General features: G+C 37.0%; 1 protein-coding gene across 6 annotated transcripts in view; it reads left to right on the top strand.

Moving 5' to 3' along the window:
• The window catches only part of dlg1 (discs large 1), a 745,269-nt gene that overhangs the window by 297,386 nt on the left and 423,246 nt on the right, over positions 1-24,637 (top strand). For all 6 annotated transcript variants that reach the window (XM_071595636.1, XM_071595639.1, XM_071595637.1 and 3 more), the window contains exon 3: positions 10,439-10,659. In XM_071595636.1, coding sequence (XP_071451737.1) covers positions 10,439-10,659 — 221 coding nt within the window. The remainder of the gene's footprint in view (positions 1-10,438; positions 10,660-24,637) is intronic.

The following is a 24,637-nucleotide window of genomic DNA, read 5'->3' as shown; positions in this document are numbered from 1 at the left end:
GTGTAGTTAATCCCTTTCTATTAAAGTCCCATTTTCATTTCAGCGTTAATGAACTCTGTATTCCTGGAACTGAACATATCATCTACCAAAGTAGATCATGCTCATGCTATATAAGGATCTCGCAAATGTTGATGAATGTGTTAAAAATGTAAATGATAGTTTTCCCTCCGTAGTTTGTTCACGTTATTAAAACTTTGCAGGTATTTGGTGACCATCTGCGTTCAGTTTTTATTAAGAGATTAGATAAAGATCACTAAAAGCTCAAGTAGACAAGTGAATTATTGTAACTACAGCAAAAAATGTTCTCTAGGCATTTGGAGGAGCGAGGGCAGGAACCTATTTGGTCCGAAGGTAGCCAGACAGCCAGAATTATATAAAGGTTCCCGGGTTTTCAATTTATTAAGTGTAAAAAAATTAATGTAATCCAAAAAAAGCCACAAATAAGACTACCTTCATAAAATAAGGGGAACAGATTTCGCTCTGATAATGTAAATGATTGTTTTTCCGGCGCAAGATAAGTTATTACGACATGATCAGTGATATAAACTCCAATATTGTGTTGCTTATACTTAGTCATTTGCCTTTTTCTTTCACGGATTCGCTAAATACACAAATGCCTACAATTGCTCATTTAACTGTATCACCATATGTCACATCCATGATAAAATTAATATCTCATGGTGTAGACCCGGATAGTTACAACTGTCGTCAATAAACTATGAACGGCAGTATCTATTTCACTATCGGCGATGGAAGCTCTTGGAAAAGATTTTGTTTTTTTGTCGCACTTAAAAATGTGTACACGTATCCATCCAGTAATATAAGTTTATCCAAATACTAGTATTCCGTGACTTTTTTTCGCCCTTGTTTCGTCTTAGTCATTATTTACTCCCTCACTGAGCGAAAAAAAAATTGCTTGTAGAACACTTGTTTTTCATTAAATGTAAGATACGCGTTATTTATGGAGAACAATATAATATCTGCTGACTTCTCTGGGAAGTCCTTGAACTTCAGTTTGTTTATTTAATTACGGAGGGAAGTGTTTTATATTGCCATGCTTGCGTCACATGTAGTTCTTTTTAAAAAGAAACGCAGGGTAATCACTGTGAAAAAATCAGTATCATCAGTTGTTTTTTTCACATGATTTGAACTAAAAGAAATGAAATAACAATTTGATAAATTTAAAGAACTCAAAAGTCTTTTATTTATATTTTCAAAATAATATCTGAAAGATCCAGGGTTAGTCTACTTCCGTACTTATGATATCCAATCCATAGGAACACAAAACTGTGATTTATTTGGTATTGAGTAGCCCAAACGTAGTTGAAGCAGTACGTTATCTAGGAACGGTAATTCTTAATTATAGGGTGGCACAATTGCGGAAGTATGCGCTCTTTGACGTGTAAAGTTTGTATCCGGATATTTTTTCTCTAAAAAATATAGTAAGGCGTATCTTTTTGGTGTTCCTATGGTGGTTGTTAACGCTGTCGCTTCTCACGTTTAGTGAAATTGGCCGAATTCCAAAAACGTTGGTCGCCATTTTGTTCTTGCGAACGCTCCACTAATCTCTTGCCCAACGATTCGGCCACCACTTTTGTCCTCTCGTTTCATTTCTAATCGCTTTAGCGTTGACCAGTGAAATCTTTTAATGGGAGTGATGGAGAACGTCACTTTTTTTTCCACAATTCACTGTGTAAATTCAAATGTTGTGCCTATTTGTCATGCTGTTTGATGTAAATTTGAACATTCGGGAGAGGGCCAAGCGAAAGGACTCTCAAATGCCAATCAAGCAGCAGAAATCGGTGGTGCTTTGTCGTTCCCCCAGCTTTGGACATGAAAGCGTCATGCCACACTCGGCAGTTTGAATATGCCTTTCTGGTCATGACGGAAAATAACTTGATCCTTCCAGACAGCCCGAATCGGGAGGACGAGAGAAACGTACGAACGTGGGAGGGATTCTTTGAATCTCCTTGCGCCCCGGCGAAATATTTGGCGGTGACGCCATTTCGCGTTTGTCGCCCAGAGCTTCCCAGGGGCCAAATATATTTGGTGATGAAGATCTGAGGAGGTAGATATTCACAGTCGTTCCGAAGTATGCGTAGAATTTCCCTTTCATTGAAGGAGTTTGTGCGATTTCATGAAGGTTGAATATCGAAATTCAGCTTACTGATAGACCTTCTCTGGGAAGCAAACGTTCATTCTCATTTCCTCCTTTTCGAAGTATGAGGTTAGTGCATTTTCAATCTCGTATCACTCTCTATTAAGAATGTTATCCCATTCGGAGAGAGATAACTTTGAGTAATGGTGTGGCATATAGTATAGCTTGATATGGATGTGCAAATGTCAGATTGATTGACGTAGGCTGCCTCTACCTTTCCGCCATATTAGTGCCGTACCCGTATGTTTGTGTGTGCTGATAGAAAACAAATAGTTTTATCTCATCGTAATCGCCATCAGTACCATGTATACTAAGAATATTTATTCCTGTGAAGAACTTTTCCGTGCCTATGCTTTCGATTTCTCTTCCGCCATTATTTTTCTCCCGCATCATTCAATTTTTATTCATCTCGAAATTAAAAAAAAAATCCCCACCACCATGTCTGGGAATCTATTTATTCCACACGCAAATAGTTTATAGCAATAAATAATCTCCAATGAATAATATTATCGAGAAGAGAACCTAGTATATTTTGGTCCAATAAGGACTGGATATCATTCCGGAAGGGCTTATTACTCTTCAGAGTGGGAAACATTAATTTAATTAATCTAGAAACCTTTTTCGGAATTGGCCATTCCCAAAATTGTTAACCTTACGGGTCACTCGCTCATTTCTCGGTCGCTCTTTCTCGAATCCGAGAGGAGTTATTCCTCCCATGGGATATAAATCCTATATTCCTTCGCCGTCGTTGGAGATCCATGCAATATTTTTGCCCTCATTCCTTTCCGTTCGTTTGCCGGCGGGGACGCCGTCAGAGACGCCCATGGGCTAGCGCTCCATCACATTTCAGGAGGAAAGTGGTCTTGCAGAGCTGCTATATTAGTTCCGTGGCATATTTGTCAAAAGATGGTTTTTCGTGAGGGTTTCCCGGGAAGTTTAATCTTTATTCTAGCCAACCGCTTAAATTTAATGAGGGAAAAAATATTCTTAACGAAGAAGAATATCTGGTTTGCAGCGATCAATATGCAGTGCGTGATGATTCCATTTTTAATTCCAATACACTTCTCTACGTGAGGACTGATATGTTACTTGCTGATTATTTTTTACGACTTGTGATCCGTTTTACACAATTATTGATAATATAGTATGTCTTTGTGGACCAATATCATGGCTTAATAACCATTTATTATTATTATATTATATTCAAGTTAGGTCTTCAAATACTAATTTAAAAAAGTAGAATGTTCTAATTTTTTTCATGCTTCAAAAATTTTTAGTACGGTATACTACCTTGATCAAAAATTTCCCGGAATTTATTCAGAAAATTAAAAATACAAGTTTATTCATCTAAATCTATATTGTCCCCTTCAAAGTAATCCCCATCGACTGCAACACACTTATGCCAGCGCTTGATCCAATCCTCGAAACATTTTTTATATTCGGTTTTCGGTATGTCCATCAGTGCTTCCTGCGATTTTTCCATTACTTCCTCTCGGCTGCTAAAACGCGTTCCCCGTAATGGTTTTTTAACTCGATTGAACAGAAAGAAGTCACAGGGAGCCAAATCAGGTGAATTCGGTGGCTGTTGGATGGTATTTGTTGCATTTTTCGTCAAAAAATTACGAATAATGATAGCACTGTGCGACGGTGCGTTATCATTGGTGCAAAATCCACGAGTTTTCTGCCCACATTTCTGGTCTCTTTCGGCGAATTGCTTCACGCAAACGTCTCATAACGCCCAAATAATACTCTTTGTTTACTGTCTGGCCTTCTGGCAAAAATTCATGATGCACTACACCGTTGTAATCCATGAAAACCGTCAGCATTGCCTTCTTTTTTGACTGAAAACGACGTGGTTTTTTTGGTCTCGGCTCATTTGGTGAACGCCATTCACTTGCCTGATGTCTGGATTGCGTGTCGTACTCATAAACCCACGTCTCGTCTCCAGTAATGATCCTTTTGATGAATGTGGGATCGGATTCAGCCTCGCAAATCATGTCTTTTGCGACGTCAACACGGTCTCTTTTTTGCATGAAATTGAGGTCTTTTGGCACCAACTTTGCTGCTACACGACGGAAACCCAAATCATTAACCACAATGTCTTGGGCGGATCCATAGGCAATGTTCAAGTCCTCCGCTATTTCTCTGATGGTTAATTTGCGGTTATTGACCAACATTTCTTTTACTTTATCAATTTTTTCACCGACTTTCGATGTCGATGGTCTGCCACTGCGTTCATCATCTTCGATTGACTCACGACCACTTCTGAACCGCTCGTGCCACTGGTAAACGACCGTTTTTTTTAGAGAATCGTTGCCGAAACACTTTTCCAACATTTCCAACGTCCGTGCGCCACTAAATCCGTTTTTTACGCAAAATTTAATACAAGTTCGTTGTTGCAAATTTAAATCCATTTCTGAAATTGTAAAAAATCTCCAACACACACAGAGATAGATGTACTCTTGGCTACGTAACTTTTGCAAATGTCAAGTTATGACACTAAGATTTAAAGGGAATATCAACAACAGATGTACCAATTTAACAAAAAAAACAGAACTCAAATCGGAACGATGGGAGCGCCACACGGTGGTTATTCCGGGAACTTTTTGATCAAGGTAGTATTGTGGAACATCATTCGGCCGCCTACATCCGTTTTACTACGTATCGTCATACTTTTTGAAAATTTAATGAAACAGAAGGAAAATTTTTCTATGGTAGCGCATTACATGCACAGTAAGCTCGGAATTTACTTAATATGTGTCTGAAATTGTGCCTGTGAACTTAGGTATTTCATTTCTAGATATAATAGATTTAATATAGCCTGCCGTATTCTCAAGTGAACGCGAGTGAAGCCGGGCCACGTGGCCAAACAGGTCCCGCCATCGGTGCATCATATGAAACTAAGTTCAGTTTTACTGAGATAAGGATATCACCAATTAGCAATATAGGTCTAGATCTATGTATATATATTTATGTGTATATATCTATATATACATATATATATACATATATATATATAATTATATATATATATATATATATATATATATATATATATATATAGGTATATATATATACACACACACACACATACAAACAAAGCTTAAACAAGAGGACCCGTACACATGCATCATATATATATATATATATATATATATATATATATATATATATATATATATATATATATATATATATATATATATATATGGTATAATGTATGTGTACGTGTCCTCTTGTTTAAGCTTTGTTTAGCATCTTTGATAATAAACTTTAAAATAGAGCTTTATTTAATTTATTTCGATATTATAATGCTACATGTAAAGAATTCATCTGGGATACCTGTAAATTAATGAGAAACTCCTTGCCTGTCATAAATAGAATACGTCAATTTCTACTTCATACAGTAATATCGATAAAACCCTTCCCTGCCATTCACTATACATCTGTGTTTTGCCGCAATGGCAAATGACTCAACATGATCTGATTTCACTTTGTTAGGCAAAGGTCGTCATCTATTGTTTATGAAGAACTCACATGATGCAACGTACATTGAAACAGTGATTCATTTCAACGTGTTGTTTTATTTAACTGTGAGTGCGTAAATATTGCTGAGATTAATGGAATAAGATATGTTTGAAATAGAATATTTAGTTATGCCAACAATTGGTAAATGATGGTGATTTATATTAGTATCAGGAATTTCTCTGTAAAAAATTCAGTTAAAAAAGCATTAGTAGCTGGCGCAAATTCATAATTTCTATTATAAAATACATGTATTGAACTGGCAATTATCAAATTGTAAGTTCGCCAATTTTTTTACATTCGAAAACCGTGAGCACTCCGTGTTGCGATGAATTTTGAAAAATACTTTTTCGATTTTAATCTTCGTAGAACCTCATCATGCTAAAGAGAATGAATTATTTACTTTAAGGTGGATGTGTATGTTTTTACTCAGTCAGCTGTCGCAGATTTAGATTGTGGTGCAGCATCCTTTGCGCCATATTTGTGTCCATTAATTTTTATGTGTTTGAAAAATGAAAAAAATGACTGTATTGCAAAACGTATATTACGAGTACTTCTACGTTATTATGGCATCATGTGATAACTTTGATTCCTTAAGGAGGATAGTACAGCGTGTTTTCTTATATCATTCGCAGCGGTGCCATTACATAGTAAATATTTATCTCCCGGGAGACATTATTTTATTAAATCAATATTTAGCGGTTATTTAATGATTCAACGCCGTATGCAAGTGTATAAAAAACCATAGATCAAGTTTAGATCCGTCCACTTAAACGTATTTCTCTATTCTTGCTTTTAGTTCTGAAAATACACTGCTGTATTTCTATAAAAAGAGCTTGACCGTGTTACGTGTACCGTGAGTTCTAAAAATCCATTTTATTTATCCCCAAAAATTGTGTGTGCTCTTTCGAATTTTTAGTAACAGAGGAAAGGCTCGTGTGGAGCTTCCATTGTGCTACGTCAATGTTCCCAAATACATTTTACAAAGCGGAAAATATTTTATAGTGCATTTATATTTTTCGACCAGCTTCCAAGTACGGCACCATCTCATAGCCTGTAATATGCTCGTGAATCTCCCACCATTACAAAGTATGGATGCAGCTTATTTTTTGTATTTTGGTTTCACGGTATTCACGTCGAAATGTATGTTCGTCGAGTTTGAGCTGAAGGGTTTTTCTCTTCTAGTACGGTTCTAAAACTTTCGAAACAAGAATGGTTCTTCACAATGGCTATTATTCATTCATCTCTCCCTTGTTACTATTAAGACGTGGTGCTCCTGCCTTAAAGAAACTCTGTTCTCATCCGACATCCCTGCCAGACTTACTTTCTTTCATCCTCCTTGGGATAAAATCGTTTCTCCAAAAGGTCCACCTTTTTTCCCTCGTAAGGTTTCTTAACCCCTCATGAAAGTCTTGGAAGGAATTAGAAATTTATGCGTTCGTGAATTTACACAGATGTCTCTTAAGGAAATTGTTAATATGTGGCTACTGAAATGATGTTTCGCTTGTATAATTGAGAGTGCGGGATAAAAGGTTCGCAAAATATAGGCACAACAGCAGTACGTCGACATGCCTGAGATTTGTAGATATCTGTGTATTTTGGTTAAGCAATTACTAATGATGGATTAAGACAAGAAGAAAATTAAAAAAAAAATATTTAATAAAAAAAAATTATTTAATTAAAAAAATTACATTCTTGCCTTTAAATGTAACACAGTGCTTATTTTTTTTTACCTTTCCAGTGATAATTACAAATTCAGCTTTTCCAAAAATTGGTATGTTCTGTTTTCGCCTCACAATTTTCATAAACATGACTTTCCGCTTTCAATACGATTTTGTAGAAAATTTTGACGTCCTAAGTCGAACGAAAATTTCACAAAAGTAATAAGTAAGCTTTACTGATGTTTATTTGGTAATTTGTTATCTTTAGAAATATTTAAAAACCTTTTTATCGCACTTCAAATGTGCAATTGTTGCCATAAATTGAAGTGCAACAAGATTGTAAAATATTTTAATAATCTATCATTATCCGAGTTCATTTATTTTTGTTTAAATTACAAAAATATTGTTGATGATATCTGTTTTATAAAGCGGCTGAATGGATGCCTTTCGAGTCGTGAAATCTTTTTTAAGTAAATAATCGTTAAGTATTAGTTATTATTTGCTGGAATGAAATCTTAATGGTCGAATTTCACGTAAATTGTTTTACTCCCTCCCCAGTAATGGTGTCAAATGGTGCTTCATTATTGGTGAATGAATTTATTTATCATTAAGGTATTCTAAGTGTACTGAGCGTCTAACTTGAACAAACCCTAATTACGTTACTATATTTAGAAGGGCATTTTAGTGCCGTCATCCATTAATTTATTGTTATATATTAAATACTTGAATATTATCATTATGTTATCACTATATCATTCATATTATTACGATATTCTTCAATTTCAAAGTTAATACAAATTTGATACCATTATGAATATATCCATCAATATGGCATGATGTAAGTAGCACTATCCCTGAAAAATATGATGCATACACGTATTATCTCTTCTGTTCACTCTGTCTTCCGTACTTATTTAATCTCTCGCTGTACATAATCTCCACGCATCTACTTTTGTTGATGACAAATTTCCTTGACCATCCAATACTATGGTTCATATTTTCGTCTTTGAAAAGATCTCCAGTGCAGAACTAAAATAATCGAAAATCTTCCTGTTTCAAATAAAAATAATGGAAAACGTTTGTCGTTTGTAGGAGAAAAAATGTTGATTTTTGACATAAACGTGTTCTTCATGAAATGAGAAAAGAAAAATGTATTTTATACGTTTATACTTTCTTTAGTAACATGTAATATTCAATAGAGCATAATTTAATGAACACCTCAATTAAGAACTATGCTAAAATATTCACAATATTTGAATTAAAGGGTGATCATAAAGTGATTATATTTATATTTCTAATCCGTATTCATGTCATAAATTTATTTTGCCTTTATTTTCAGCTTTCATAGGCATATAACACATGGTTACGTCAATGTCTTCAAATAGATTTTTTCTCTGTGATTATTTTTTTTTTAATCCGTCGGGCACGAAATACGAATTACTTTCGTATGCGAGGGCAAACGTTTAGCGGAGAGAGGAATTATCCTTTGAATTGTGAAATAAATGATATTTTATTTTTGAAGCAGCCAAGTATAAATGAAGATGAAAGTAGTTTCATATTCTGATTAAAAATAAGTCTCCTGGCGGCGCTTCTTTCCTTTTTGTTCTCCCCAAACGTTACCTTTTCATGTGGTTGGGCAGAAAATAGTCCCGCGATGGAGTGCCCACCGAGGCCATTGCATCTATAGTTAAAAGGTCAAGCGAAACAAACTCGCCATTAACTCGTATATTTGAGCCTCCATCAAGCCACTTCAATAGAGAAGATCCACCGATACAGTTATAATTTTTCACATTTTTAATTGGTGGACTCAATTTATCATGTTTAAAAATGTAGTTTCCTTAATTTGATTGGTGGATGTGAGAATTATGATGAATTTCAGCGGTACAAATTTTAATTTACCCCGGATCCTTTGTGTTCCACGTTTGTCTTTGTCGACTACATCCCAAATGATTATCATGGTGTAAGTCATGTGATCCCTATGTTCAAATGCTCAAAAAGATATGTTTTGTGCTCTATGGTGAAATAGCATGCCGAAACCTTTCCTCCACATTCCATAATATTTGAGCCAGCATACGGACCCTGGGCGATTAGCCACACGAGGGACTGCGTCATGGGTTATTCATTGTACTCTCTGCGTAGTGGCTCTCGTAAAAAAGGGAAGCCATAAATTGACCTTTGTTCTGGCTCTTGCCAGTTTTAAGGGTGGAAGGGACTCAAAGCATTGTGATCCCTTGGCGTATTTTGTTAGGAGCGGGCCAATTAAGCGTCGGGTTTCTTTCCTCCCTTTTTCCTTGCTTTAATTCCATCCCTTCTTCCTTAACCCCATACGACTTGAGCTATTAACCGTGATAAAGGGTCCCTCATTATTTAATTTGCATAAGAGCTCCGAGAACTCATGGTTTCTCCTGGAAGTTGCCTACCGTAACCATGAGTTGTAAACCGATCTTGATATGGTTACTTATAATATTTATTTCCTTTTTGGCTCTTTAAGGTTTTTTCGTTAATATGCATCATTAATGGGTATAATGTTCCCAGTCTGAAACGTGATACATGATTTATGAGTTTTTTTAGGCTCCTAAATAACGGGGATAAACTTCTTGATTTTAAATTTGATCTGATGAAGTTATTTTTTTCCTTTTTATTGAATTTATGTAAAGCAGTAGTATTAGCTAAAATTATTGAAGTTTTTCAGAAGGGATAAGTATTATTTGGTGATCATATTACTTCTGAGATATATATATATATATATATATATATATATATATATATATATATATATATATATGTGTGTGTGTATGTATGTATATTCACTTCAAAACTCTCGTCTCAAGAGTCTCCTACTTTGGACCCTTTAGGCACGCATCAAATAAAAATCGAGAGACTAGAGTGTAAAAACTAGATATTGCTTTAGTATCATATTCATCACTTCGTGCATTTCTGTTTCATTTGTATTGTAGTGTATCTGTTAATTGTATCAGAAGGTTCCTTATGGCTCCTTAAGCCTGTGCGCCCCGAAATTGGTCGCCTGGGTTGTGCACTTGAGGAAGTGGCATATTTGTAACCGCAGTGTTCTTCTTCCCTTCTCCAATTTCAGACATCCAGGAGTTCTACGAGCTCACGTTGCTGGATGAGAGCAAGTCAGTCCAGCAGAAGACGGCAGAGACGATTCGGATCGCAAACAAGTGGGAGATAGCGGGAGGCGAGGGGGGCGGATGCCCCATGGCACCCCCCGGCGGGGGAGGGCCACCCCTTCTGCCCCCAGCGCACCACCTCCATCAGCACCTTCTTCACCACCAGCCTTATCCCAACAACGAAGTGAGTTCATGCATGCTCTAGGGCCACTTATCCGCTCCTTGAACAACTTTTAAGAGGTCCCTGGGAAAAAGGGTTACCAGGAGGTTGGGAGAGGGAAAACAGGAGCGAAAAAAGGTTTTAAGTGCCAACGGGATCGGATGGGAGAGGAAGCGCTATTGTTGACTTTCCTAACTGTACTTCAAGACTGTCCAACTTCCGCGTGAAAATGCTCTTTATTCTATCCAGGTCGCGCTCAACTTTATTGTGATATGGAGCGCCTTGAAAGTTAGCGGTTGAAGTATAGCCCGCCGAAGGTTATTTTTGGAACTTCGTCGAATATCGAGAAAGAATTTTCCTCGCTGTGGAATGTAATGCTTTTGCAAAATGAGTTTCGTTTATTTGGGCTTTAAAATTTTTATTGAGCGTTTTAAATTTGTTGCTGATTTTCAGATATTATAAGTCCGCCGATTTGCAGTTTAAGGCGTGTTGTCTGAACTATCTTTACTGATTTCCGTCAAATATTAATTTCTTCCTCGACTCTTTAAGCATTTGATAGAGATTTCTCGTGACTAATACATAGAAAGGTTCATTCTAATTTTAAATTTTCATTTAATTACGCCAGTAGCTTTTTCTCTAAGAAGTGATTACCACAAAACCACTCGCTTTCTGTGCCTTGTATAATTCATGACCAGAAGACTATGTAAATGCTTGCTCTTGTGGTAAACTTCTATTCACTCATCTTCATGCGAATACACGGACCGATATCGATTTAGTTGGCCTTGAATTTTCATGAGAATCGGAAGCGTTTCGGAATTCTTGCCTCCTCCTAGCTAGTAAGTGTTTCTGATTCCAACGTATGGCATCGTCTCGTTTTATATTAACCATGAAAATTAGCATCAACCATAGTAATTTAAAATTACCATTTTGTATTTTAAGTGTATGGAAATGACAAAAGTTAAAAAAAACTCATTTAAAAAATTGTGCCTTTTATTTACGCTAAAATGAAGGGTCAAAATATTCCAACAATGCACTGAATTTTATTAGCGTTTTAAATTTTTGTGGTGTGCGCGAAACCTCTTTTTGTTTTCTTTACATTTATGTAACCTATCGATTTTGTGCCTCCGTAATGCATCGGAGAATAATTCCAATGATTGGTATTGGCAGATGGCATGCGTTGCGTTGCGGATGGGCTAGCATTTCATTACTAAAGAGGCATTTTATTAGTTCTGCGGTTTTTTTATCTAGATGTATATCCCCAAGCCTCCTTTCTCTTGAAAAATCGAATTTAATCCAGGCGAGGGAATGAATGCGCCGTTAATATATGCAATTGTATAGATATGGGTGTATTAAGGAGAAACAGACGTACAGGATATATTGTGGGCATGTGGTTTTTCTGCTTCTTACTTAAACTTTTAATGCCTGTTTTTGTAGTTTACTTTCACATGATAGCGCGAGCGTCGTATCACGGAATTTCGCATAGTTTACCATATTTTACGAAAGAGAAGAGAGAATTGATAAATTTTTATGCGAGTTCGTTAGGTGCTCCTTCCACAAAAAAATAAAGGTATTCGGTGAAGGAACTTTGGTTGTATTTATACAGGTATCTCAAGTTAATGATGTTAATTGGTTTTTTTATGAGATTTTTGTAAAGATGTCAGTTTTGTTTTATCCTTATCTCGTCTTCTTCAATCCTAATTCATATTATTCTTCCCAATGGAGCAGACTTGCTGCTTACCGCAGCCGATTTGTGCGGCGGTTTTTCCCCTTTCTTTGGTTCAACCCTTAATTTTTCTAAACTTTTTATCCTCTTCCTCGGTAACGTTTTTTGCGAAATATCATTAACTGAATATCTAATGCTAAGAGGGGCGCTATTGTCAGAAGTCATTTAAATTTGAGTTAAAATGTAATTTTCGATTATTTGTGGAGGTGTAGCTTCAACTTCTAGCCATGTTATTTTTTAGTTAAAAAAAACGGTGGATAGAAATGATTTAATTTTTTATATCATGGCTTATTGTTACTCAAGCGAAAAGGTCTGAACCTCAAGAAAATAATGTTTTTCGAGTTTTTGATTGGTGATTTTGTTTTATTCATATACTTCAGCGTTTCCATTTATCATACCCAGGATGGTCCTACCGTACTAACACAAGAAGGCGCAGTAGAGAGCCCTCATGAGTTAATGCTGCCGGAGCAGGTGCGTGAGAGGACCTAAATGGGATAGAGATGGAATAGTTTGAGCTGATGATCGTGATTGGTGGTACACATTTGACTGTGACGTATGCTAGGGTTTACTCGTTTGCACTTGCTCTCAGCTTGATAATATATGTAAAGCATAAGAGGAGCTTTAGTCGTCAATTAAGTGAGCTTCGTAATTCATCTTTATTTTCGCAGCCTAATTTTCCGAAACTCTTGTCAACTTTGCAGCAGTCTAGGCTTTTTCTTATCATTCCAATGAAACAGCCTTAAGTCATGTGCGCAACAGGTTTGACGCAATCTATGGTACCTTGTAGCTGCGGTTAATATGTGTTTAGCAGTTATTTGTAGGTCAGTTTGTTGTAGCCTTCCTGTTGAGATTAGATGCGATATTTCCTCAAATTGCTATAGCTTTTTGGCTATTTAAAATTTGATGAGCCATAAGTTGTGATGTAACGGTTTCCTACCCTACCTGCACGCATTGTGGAACACACTATTCGATCAGACTAACGGATCTTATGTTTTTACGGCGAAATATAATCATAGGTTTTGCAGACGCTTAAAAATCCAATTGCCATCAGTGCTATCACCAAATATTTGAAGACAGGATCAAAAGTAAACATAAAAAATCTCCGAAATGACTAATCGTATGAAACACTTCTTTCGAATTGCGTATCTCAGTTAAAAATTTAAATTAATATGCAGTCATTCGTCTGGTAGGTGCAATATAAGATGAAATCAATAAAGAATTCAGAATTTTTTTTGGAATATTCTTTAATTTTTTGCCGTGATATTTCATCATTTGGATGTAAAAACTAGAGCAGTCATAGCTGATTTCTCTAGTGTTGACTGATGAATGTTATACTAGCCTTTAGATTTGTCACTCAAGTTATAAGGAATTGTCTTTTGGGAATTGGATCGTCGTGTGTTGAAACCCTAGAGGCTGTTTGAATAGCCATGATGTCAGAATTAAATTTATGCTCCCCAAGTGAATCGTCTGATGTCCTTTCCCTTATGATGTTCTCCATCATTACGATCTGAGTGGGCTCCAAACTTACCCCCGACGCCTCTTTGTCTCATTCAAGGTTTCTCCGCCAAGGATCTGACGCGTAGTTAGTTACCTGCTATGCCCACCATCGATCCGTGGCGCCACCTTCCTCTCCGATCCGCAAAAAAAGTCTCGAGGACTTCCACCTCCAAATTACCAGACTTTCTAATTGACTTGAAAGTTTGAGGGGGATGGAGGGAGGGCTCTTTCGTAAGATCTCACGATGTTGTCTCAATTTTCGTTATCTGAGTCACTTTTGCCATCGAAGTGAAGGGCATGCAGTGATTTCGATTTCAGTCATTTGCCGGTATCATGTGATCAGTTCGGTGCCCACACATTCTTTTATCTCCGAGAAATTTAGTTCGGAGAAAGTCGCTTTTTACTTTCCCATCGCAGATCTCATTATTGCTTCTTTGAGACATGTTTCTTATCAATTAATTGTTTGCAACCTGGGTAAATAAATTGATAAATGGAAGCACCCGAATTCCTGGAATTATTTCTAGTTTTTTGTTTATTACCGTTCCAGCGTAGTAATAACTCTTGGATTATGTCCCTTTTGACCTCCTGGTTTTTTTGCTTATCTGAAAAAAAAATAGTTTTTTTAGATAAGTTAATCACAATTTAATCGAAATACTTGAGGGAATATTAATCACCCATTAATAATAAAAATTACGTTTAATTGCATTTTTAATAAAGTCTCCTCGATTAATGTCAGATTAAATTAAATAGCGTCGTTTATTCTCAATAGTAATAGTCTCATATAAAGTCTCACGGGGTGTATGTTTTTCGGCAGATATTTAAATGAAGAATTTTAACGTGCGCATTCTATAACTATTTTTATTTCTATTTTCGAAAACCATTATTAACCTATCAATGTATTCCTAATTTTTAATCCTGATTTTTCTGATTATGATTAATGTACAGTTGTTACGTTGGAGTATCCACCTGATATGGATACCAAGTTAATTGCTGTTTTTTTTATTTTATTTTCTATTAATTATCATATTTTAGACTGTTTCGTTTCTTGTAAATTTTGTGCAATGACTTTCCTACCCCTTAAGTCAATCCCTAATGGCTCAATTGAAGAAGGACATATATTTAAGTCAGTTTAATCAGTTGAAGTAAGTGAACATACGGCAAGTTAATACCTTTGGGTATGGAAGGTTCGGTTAGCAAGTTGTTCTCTTAGTTTCCTTGGTTCCCTTCAAAATTGACTAAGTGTGCATTGTTTTGCGTTATTTTCCAAAGTGAAATATCTTCCTGAACTCTTATTAAACGAAGTTGTGTAAAGCTCTTGCGAGGGGGACTTTAGTTGGGAGGAAATATTGGTGGGAGAGCAGATATCTTGCACACACGAGGAAGTAGCAGCTTATTGAACACTTTGATTTCGCAGCGGCTATCGGCGTCAGCGGAACCGAAGGCTAATTCGTTTTTATCCGTGTGAAGTCACTGCATTTGCGCGAGTGCGACTGAGAAACACAAATCGATGATTGACGCAAGAAGCCATCTCCTAATTATTTTCTTCGTCTTAAAATTTCCTCCCCGCACACAAGCACCCTTCCCTCTAAAAGCCGCGATGCCTCATCATCCTCACATTTACGAAACTTATTAATACATCTTTAGTGTTGCCATAGTCTTGTGTGGGTTTTTTTTTTGTTTTCAGAGAGAACTCTTAAGTCCTCTGTGCAAGCAACGAAAATATTTGGCATATCGTTGAATTAAGTTTTCGTTTTAACTTAACGTAAACTTGATATCGTCGATAAATTTCTGTGAGGGAGCTTATTGGGTCGCTCTTCAACCAACTTCAGCGAGTTTATTTATCAGAATCTTAAAAAGGAATAGAGGGCATTAAATGAAGTGCTTTCACCTGAACGAGCACACCATTCTTTGAGCAGAATTTTAACTCTTGAGATGAAGCGATGAGGGAAAATGCGACCGCACGTGTTCCTCAATCATCACAAACGAACCCATTAAAGGGTTTCCATTTACATTTGCAGGTTTATTACTCCTTAGTTGGACTTCATTGGCTCATTAACTCTTAGTTTTTTTTACATTGTGGACTTTGAATTGGTTCGTGTTTTTCTCTGCAGAGCGGACGGAATTCAAAAAGAAAGTTGATACGTTTCATTCTTAATGCCAAAACTTTTAAGCGGTTGATTTATCCTGAAAATTGGCAATTTTCGTTAGAAAAACCAAATAACAATACCTCCATTCATTTCGGCATTTAATGTTTGCCTTCGTAGTTCAGTACACCCTTTCTATTTCGACGAAGGGTGTCCTTCCTAATTAAAAATTAAAAGTTACGTTGAAGGGGATGGGTGTTTATTACTAAATCCTTGTAGATGGGTTTTCTTATGGACCTTACGCCTTCCGTGTAAAGTGTTAAGTCGCAATAAGGAACTTGTACCGGTGATTAATGCCTAAATACTCATTCTTAGGATGTGGTTTTCTTGTAAAGGTTATTTCCGACCGAGGGATTCTTCCCGAGTGGAGGATGGGTATGAGTGGTGAGAAGTTGCTCTGGTCTGCTTTAGCGAGCGGAAATCTATTGTAAGCGTGGGCATCATGACTTCGAACTTTGCTCACAAGAAGTGATTATTAACTTTTCCAGTTTTTCATCGAGTAGGTAATCAAATGACGCGTAAAGTTCATGTTGCTACTTTGTGCCAAGTCGGGTTGAGCGTGGTAGTCTCTGGTTTTCCTATTCCTACTTATTATTTAGTGTCATGACAGAAGAACTTGTCTGCTAGTTACCAGCGGCAGTAGTTTCAATAAAAGGAATGTTCCACGAAGTGTGGCGATGCTTCGGTTCGGAAATATGCGTAAACTCGCAGTCCAATTTATTCAGTCCAACGAGCAACATCGATGCGGAGGAGCATGCGTCAGTTTGAAAAAGTTATTATTTTGCACGAAATTAGGGCGGAAATTTTCCGATCGTGAGGATTCATAAAGAGTTTTTCGGGTACCGCTAAAGGGAGGAGTGGGCGAGGAGGAAGCGGACGACTGTTATGAGAATGGAAGGTTTATTATTCATTCACTTTTGACGGAAGGGGAAAATCCCGCTGCTAACGAGAAAAAACCTCTGGGAGGTAAAACTCGAGGAGAGTGATGTGTTCTGCACCTTTTATCTCTCTCTCTCTTTCAAACTCTCTCTCTTTTCCATCTTCCCTCCTCCCCGTGGACTTCCATTGCCGCACTTCTGCATTCCCTTCCCGCATACTCCCCCTCGCCTCCCCAGTTATCCCCTCACTCGCCCACCATCACTTCTGCTCCCGCCGCCTCTCTCTCTCTCTCCTACCGACCTTTCTCTTATTGGTTTGGGCAAAGAAACTGCTGGCATTAACGCCGTTATAGATTTTTTTTACGACCCCCTTTTTACCTCGCACCCTCATTTCCAAAGAGGGCAGTGAATTGGTTCCGAGGCAAAGCAAGAAGGATAAAAAAAATGTAATTAGCGTCCCACCTTCGAAATCCCTCGTGGAATCGTCAAATTTCACGCCATAAATTCCGACCTGTCACAATTCCAGGCGCGGGTGGTGAATACCAATAATTTTTCAATGATTTTAATTCGAGAAGAAAGGTAACACGTCATTGTCGAGCTTAATGCGTAATTTTTCCCCAGCAGCTTGGAGCAAACTTCGTGCTTTACGCGGTATAGATCTCTGAGGAAAAGTGTATTGTAAGTGGGTTCCCGCTCTCAGTTTTCTGAGAAAATTGAATGTAATATTTCTTTGAAAAGTTGAATGGTGACATGTAAAATATAATCTTCCGTCCATTCTGATCCAAGTCCTTTTGACCAGTGATGACAGTTTCCTGGAATTAAATTCAGGTAACATTCGCGCGTATGTATCCCATATTTTATGAAATTTCCTTAATTCGGGAAATTTCTAATGTGGTGTTGAATTTGATGTGAAAGAGAATTTTTAGAGGTTCCTATAGTTAATGACTGTCTTTCTCGTGATTGATGCCCGGTAGCTACAATAATGTCCGGGTAAATTGTGCTTAGCTGTGCACGAATTTAAGCGCGTCCACCCGCTACTACTGTCTAATTTCTTTCGACTTAGAATTCGGTTATTGTTCTATTTTCTCTCTTGTTCTCTTTGACTTAATATTCCGTGGACTAATGAATGATTCCTGTAGCACTGGTTTTAAGAATGGTTTGGTATAACTGACAATAAATAATCGAATAATGTACCAGTGTGAAATTCCATGATGACTTATTTTTAAGTAACATTACTAATTTATTAGCTTTAATTGGGAACGATGTAAAATATAGCACGGGTTTTATTTATGTACTCGGTTGGAAAGCCAAAATTGTGCGGACAGATACCTAACACATTCGTTCACTTAGCTAATTTTCCCTTTTTAAATATTAAATAGGCTGAGGGAAAGCTTAAAAGGATCGCTTTTTAATTACTTGATATTTTATATATTATATATTTTTTTAATTAGGCTTTTTCAGCCATGCCCAGTTTTAAAGTTACTAAAATAAATCGAGCCCGCTTTATGGTCCAGAATGGGCCAATTAGTATACTATTAGCCAATGAAAATCTGAGCAAAAATAAAAAATGGTGAACCTTGAGTCACAAAAAAGTAATTTAACATTGGAAAGCTCGTGCACCAAACATGATGTGCTGAGGGTTGATCAGTGTAGTTCCCCCGAACATTAAAATCCTATTGGTGGATACTTCATTTACTTGGTGCTTTTTTTAGACTCAAACGTAATAGCATACGGCTTAATCTAAGTTCTGGGTGGTTATAAATGCGTATTCGGACTTTGGCCTGGGGAACAAAAAATTATGTAAATATTTTTTTCGTCTCGCTTCAGCAAATATATCGTCCGTAAACGGATCGATTTTTATTCATTCGCACCTGGTCTGCAGAAATTGTTACGTCATTCTGCCATGCATACTTTAGTTCCGCGTCGAAAGAAACACTGCTAACATTAAGCCCCTGTAGTAGAAAAAAAGAGATGTTTTTGCTGCTCAAAAAAAAGAGGTTTGCCCTTGGCTTGGCGGCTTGGCTATGGGGAGTCTTTGGCTTGGGGGAGGAAACATGAGCCCCTCCCATCCAAGACCCACCTTCCCGTGAGATACGCGCAGGTCCACGGAGAAAGAAAAACAGGGGCAGATGGGTAGTAAAGGTCGGGAGCTTTTTTGCGCAATGTGCCCATCCACCTTTTTCCCTCCTCCTCTGCGCCTAGCGGTTAACAGGGACCGGTTGATGAAAATCATGCCGTAAACCACGTTTAACTATGGTTAGCACATTTCGAGCTGGTGATTCAGTGAGATTTTTTAGTTTAAAGACGTTTGATAACGAGATTCTAACGTCAGAGGGCCTTCCTTCGATATAAATACCAGAGCTCAGCGTGGTCGCTTGAATTTTTCTGATTGAAGTTAAACGGAGTTCATTGTCATTTAATTCGAATTAGACTTAAGTGATTTTTTATCAGTACATGGCAAATATGAGAGTGTTCTTGCATAGAAACTTTCTTGCGCAAAATTAGAAATCTCCATTCTTTTTTAATATTTATATAAAACAATTGTGTAGTGTTTAATATGAGTGCTTTCTATATTTGGAGGCTGGGAATTAAAATTATCCGTAAATTTACTCGGCCTTGTTATCTTTTCGTACATCCTTTTTGATGTTTCATTGTACGGTGATTACTGGAGTCGGTTTGCCACAGTCAGGAGCTTTAGATCGTGCCACAAAGTCTGGATAGTTTTAGAAATAACCTCTTTCGTAGTCATTTCATTTTGTGAGGATCTTCAAAAGCATAGAATTGTTACTTTTATTTAGTTTCCCGGGTTGCAGTGCTACTCTCGTAGACGTACATTTTTTTACGATTCTGTTGATTTCGTGTATGATCTTAACCCACAATTCAAAGTTTTTATAAAGATATGATTTCTATTCAACAAAAGGCTGAGCACGTGGTTGACGACGGTAGGACGTTACCTATATCACTTCTGAAATTATGGAATATTTCCCTAATATGAGAGTAATTATGGAATATGTGTCCTGCATCAAAAGGCTCGGAAGTGGACGCGCTTAACAGGGACGATGCGCATACACTGGAAACTATAATAGGTATTGCTTTAGGGATTGTGACGTAGTATTGCAGTATGACGAAGTGCATTGTAATATCAGGAGAACATTTAAGTGCCGCCTTTGGCTGGGAGAACATCAAGGGGCGAGAGCCAAAGACTCACACGTGAATTCATTGAAGTGATATCGAAGGTTGAAGGGAGAAGTTCGGACAGATAAAAAAGGGTAATGGAATGAAGGTGGAATGAAAGTTTTAGATTTTAGGTTGTTGATCAACTATGGACTATCTATGAGTATATATGACTCCGTAAAATTTCATTTAAGACTGGGAAGTATGAAGAAAGAGTTATTTTTTGATGACTAATATGTAAGTTACTTTTTGAGTGATAATTTTCAAATTATTTCATTTAGTGAGTAGAATTACACCAAAGTATCCACATCGGTAGATTGAAATAAAGGTCACCTTTCCCTGAATAGTCTAATGCATTGTAAATTGTGAGTGCATAAATTTCGGCTAGCTGTTTAATTTATTTTGCTTTTAGAGTTTTCACCAGCCATGCTAAGCTTCTTTACTGTTAGGATTGTCATCGTTATGTTTTTTATTGACCCTCCAACGAATTGGTAGTATTTAAAGCATTGATTTGAAAAAGGGGGCTTCCTCAAGGCTGGAAATGATAGCAATTGTAGCTAATGAGTAATTAGATAAATTCGTTTAAACTTCGAAGCGGGTCGAGTTTTAAGAGAGTCTAGTGAGAACGCGGTTTCGTTCTCTGACACCAGTGTCTCTTCTAATACTGATTGAAAACATCAAGGGGAATCGGATAAATCTGGAGAACATGATGCTATTAATAGCAGTGAAACGCAAAGAAGCACGCGCCTGTCCGTTTCATTGGCATCCATTACAAGAACCAGTCAGTGCGTGAGGAAAAAAGAAGCATTTCGTGCGTTGAAATCAACACGGACACGTATAAAATTTTCCGCAATCAGCTAAAAATCGAATTGGAATGACCTTGAGATATAATATGTTGAAGTGAAATAAGAAGATATCATCTTTTCGCCTTATTATGCATTTTTTTTCAAATGTACTGACTCGGGAGTGCATCGATAAAAATGACGATACATAAATATTGGAATCGAATAATTTTCTAGTGTATGCCAAAATGTGTTGGCTTATCGCAGTTTTCCTAGAATCCTAGAATACGAGAAAGCCTCAGGTGTTGCTAACAAATGATGGTGATCTGATGTCAATTGAATTTATGAATGAATGAACATTTATATATACCCAATATTGATTATAGCTTTAATTAATATTTTAATAATGCTTTTCTTACCAATGGGAACTCCCTAATGAATAGGGTGTTTTCATCTTTCAATGTTTTTAAAAATCATAACTCAAGGAAATGTCGTTGGTTTTTTCAATATTTTATCATTATAACGCCCGTGGGAACCGAAGTCAACACCTGGAAGGCTATGCTATGATCGTTTCTCATCACTTTAGTTTTTTACAAATTCAGTTCTGCGACTTTGTATCGTAAGAAACGTATCTGTGTGTGCGTGTGGTGTTGCACGTGAAGGTGAAAGAAGAATGGATGGCTTTCGAAAAATTTTTCTGAATATCGGTTCAGAAGATCAAATGGATAGCTAAAGCGAGATAGAAGCACGCAGGAGAAATAGTTTCTAGCCCTATGAGAGTTAGAGTTAGATGAAATGGAAATGCCTAGAGACAATGGATTTGTTAAGAGAATAATGGAAGGTCTCAAGAATGTTCCTTCCCTTTTTTTTTTAAATGTAAACCGTTTTCGATAAACAAATTTTCCTATTTTCTTAAAATGAGATTACACCCTCCAGGATAAAAGACACAATTAATATGCCCTATAAAATAAATGCTATCAATTTAAATGAATTAATTTGTATGAATTTTAACAAACAATATTAATTTTATATAATATTCTATACTTGAGCGTAGTTGAAAAGATATTACGAGGGTCATCCGGAAAGTAGTACCCGTTCGTGCCGCATGAAGTGCTGACGACGCGAGTAGCCGCTGGACGAGGTCAGATAGCTTCAGTGGCTTGTCTGCCTTCTCTGAGCCAAGTTGCGTGACACTAGCATTGCCTGTGTTGTTTCTGTGATTGTTTACAATGTTTAAAAAAATTGAGAACGCCGCCAGTTGTGAAGTGAGGGCAGTGATTAAATTCCTCAATGCAAGAAACGTTCGCCCATGTGATATTCATCGCCAATTAAAGGAGGTGTATGGAGACAATGTAATGGACGAGTCGTCTGTTCGGCGGTGGTGTCGCAACTTCAACATGGGGAGGGGGAACACACACGACGATGAGCGTTCGGGGCGACCGTCTGTCATTACAGACCAACTGGTGAGCTCAGTTGACGAATTCGTGAGGAACGATCGGCGCGTCACAATTGATGACATCTGTGAGCATTTTCCCAATGTTTCTCGAACAATTGTTCATGAAATTGTTAAACACCATCTGCATTATGCAAAAATTTGTGCAAGATGGGTCCCTCGCGTATCTCAATGAGCTGGCGGCGAAGGACTATGCAGCAGGAATACAGAAACTTGTCACACGTTATGACAAATGCCTTAATTTGCTTGGAGATTATGTTGAGAAGTAGTTTAAAGTATCCTCTTTCAAATAAAATTTTTTATGTTTGTTAATATTTACTTTTGTGTCTTTATTTCACGAACGGGTACTACTTTCCGGATGACCCTCGTATTTTACCCTATTGGAACTAAATTATAATATAATGAAAGCTAAAACAGACTTTCCCCTACGGTATTCGGACTTAGAAATAAATACTGTGTTAATAAAATTAATATTTAAATAGTACTACAATAAATGTAAATCCTAAGTAATGGATATATGTAGTGTGAAAAGCTTATTGTGGTTAAAGAATTTGGATCGGGTGGGAAAGAATGGAAGGCTTCATTCAACCGATTCAACCGATTATAAGTTTAATGAACGACATTTAAAGATTAGCCTCATAATCACGTGTGTGATTTAAATAATATACCCTAAAACTTAATTAACGGACCCACATTTCTATGCATTTTCATTGTTAAGGACATTTAAATGCCGACCTTTGAGAAAGAAAGTGTGAAATGTAAAATCCTTAGTCGATTAATAATATTTCAAGTGGAATATGAAAAGATATTTTCCTTTAAAGACTGAGCAATAAGCTGCATAAAGTTACTTACAACTGGAACATTTAATTATTTATGAAGGACTAGCTTTCTATTGAATTACTTTGAACCATTCCGTTGGTAATGTTATTCTAGTACCGCAAACTACTAATTAAATGTATTGCATGGTGAGTGCTGCTTTATTCGAATTCGTCGGACTACAATAAATGTATATTTGCCGTAATGTTTGATTTCTCAATTTCTTCAAGGATCCGTACATAATCATTACATTCGTTACCCTCAAAACTATAGGTGATAATGACAGTAAAATATGTTTAGAGTAAAATATTCGTTCCTAAAACGCTAATGAATTAGGTTATTTTAACTGCTGGAAAAATCATTAACAGAAGAATAAATTAGGAACATTGCTCACATGATCAATGTATTTGGCGGTAAGTGAGAAAATCACTAGTGGGCCACCGATAGTTACCGATGGCTCTGCATGAAACTTCTGTTTTTTATTTATGAAGGTGTTAATTATAAATTAATATCTGTTCAAAACATCTGTTCAACTCCACCTGCACAAAGTATCTTAGACTTCTGCCATATTTTCATAGTTAACCTGAGTATTCTGCTATGATTTCTGAGCGCAAACCAAGTCTATCGTCTCTTAATTTTTCTACGAGCGGATGGAATGATGTTCGATCGGAAATAACTCTGCTACTTTATTAGTTTTAAGTGGATTATATTGTGCGTGTGCATTAAATGCTATCTTCAAATTTGTGCTAAGTAATGTTATGGGGAGCTTAGTTTTCTTAGTTTCAATTAATATTTAGTTTTCTTCGTGTTCTGAGTTCAGCCGTTTAATTTCTCGATTTTATTTGCTCAGTTGATTTGTCAAAATTCAAATTCTTGAGTGCATAAAATTTGGAAGTTTTATAAGATATTTTATTATTATTTTTTAAATACCATCGATTTTCTTATTTAGTTATCGTGTACAAAAAATAAATCAATGAAAGCAAAAATATCAAAATTAATAATATTATGGAATAGCCGACCATAGGATTCGGGTACTATGCAGTTGTTTTGCGTCGCATTCCGCGCCGCCGTATGCCGGTCATGCTGCCCATTTTTATATTTCCTGGGGCTCAGCCCTCTTTGTTTTTCTCCTCTGCTTTATTTCAAAGGCCGGGGGTGGGTTGGGGTGGAATGGGGAGAGTCAGAGAAGTGCTATCGGGAAGGATCCCTTTACGAATGCCGATGCGGCCGCAAGGCTTAGGAGCATGAATCACCGACCCGGGAGATATTCGCGTTTCGGAGCAGATGGCGGCGTTTGGCGGGATTTTGCAAGGGACGCTGGTTGGCGAGGTGACGCAATCCTAGTGCGTGTGTGGAATGTGGCCACTATCGCCCCATTAGGCGTTGCAAATAGAATGGGAGCTAGAGGAGCCTTGAGAGGTCACGTATTGACGCTAAAAGCATTCGTGGCGATATCGTATCTTGCGTTTATATATTTTTAAGGGACGTTAGCCACGCGTACATTAGGTCGTTGGTTTCTTTCCGCTGACGACACG

Source organism: Hetaerina americana, unplaced genomic scaffold (genome assembly GCF_022747635.1).
Source record: "Hetaerina americana unplaced genomic scaffold, ioHetAmer1.1.p SCAF_7, whole genome shotgun sequence".
NCBI lineage: Eukaryota > Metazoa > Arthropoda > Insecta > Odonata > Calopterygidae > Hetaerina > Hetaerina americana.
Note: the sequence above shows the minus strand (reverse complement) of the source record. Positions and strands in the feature narration are given on the sequence as shown.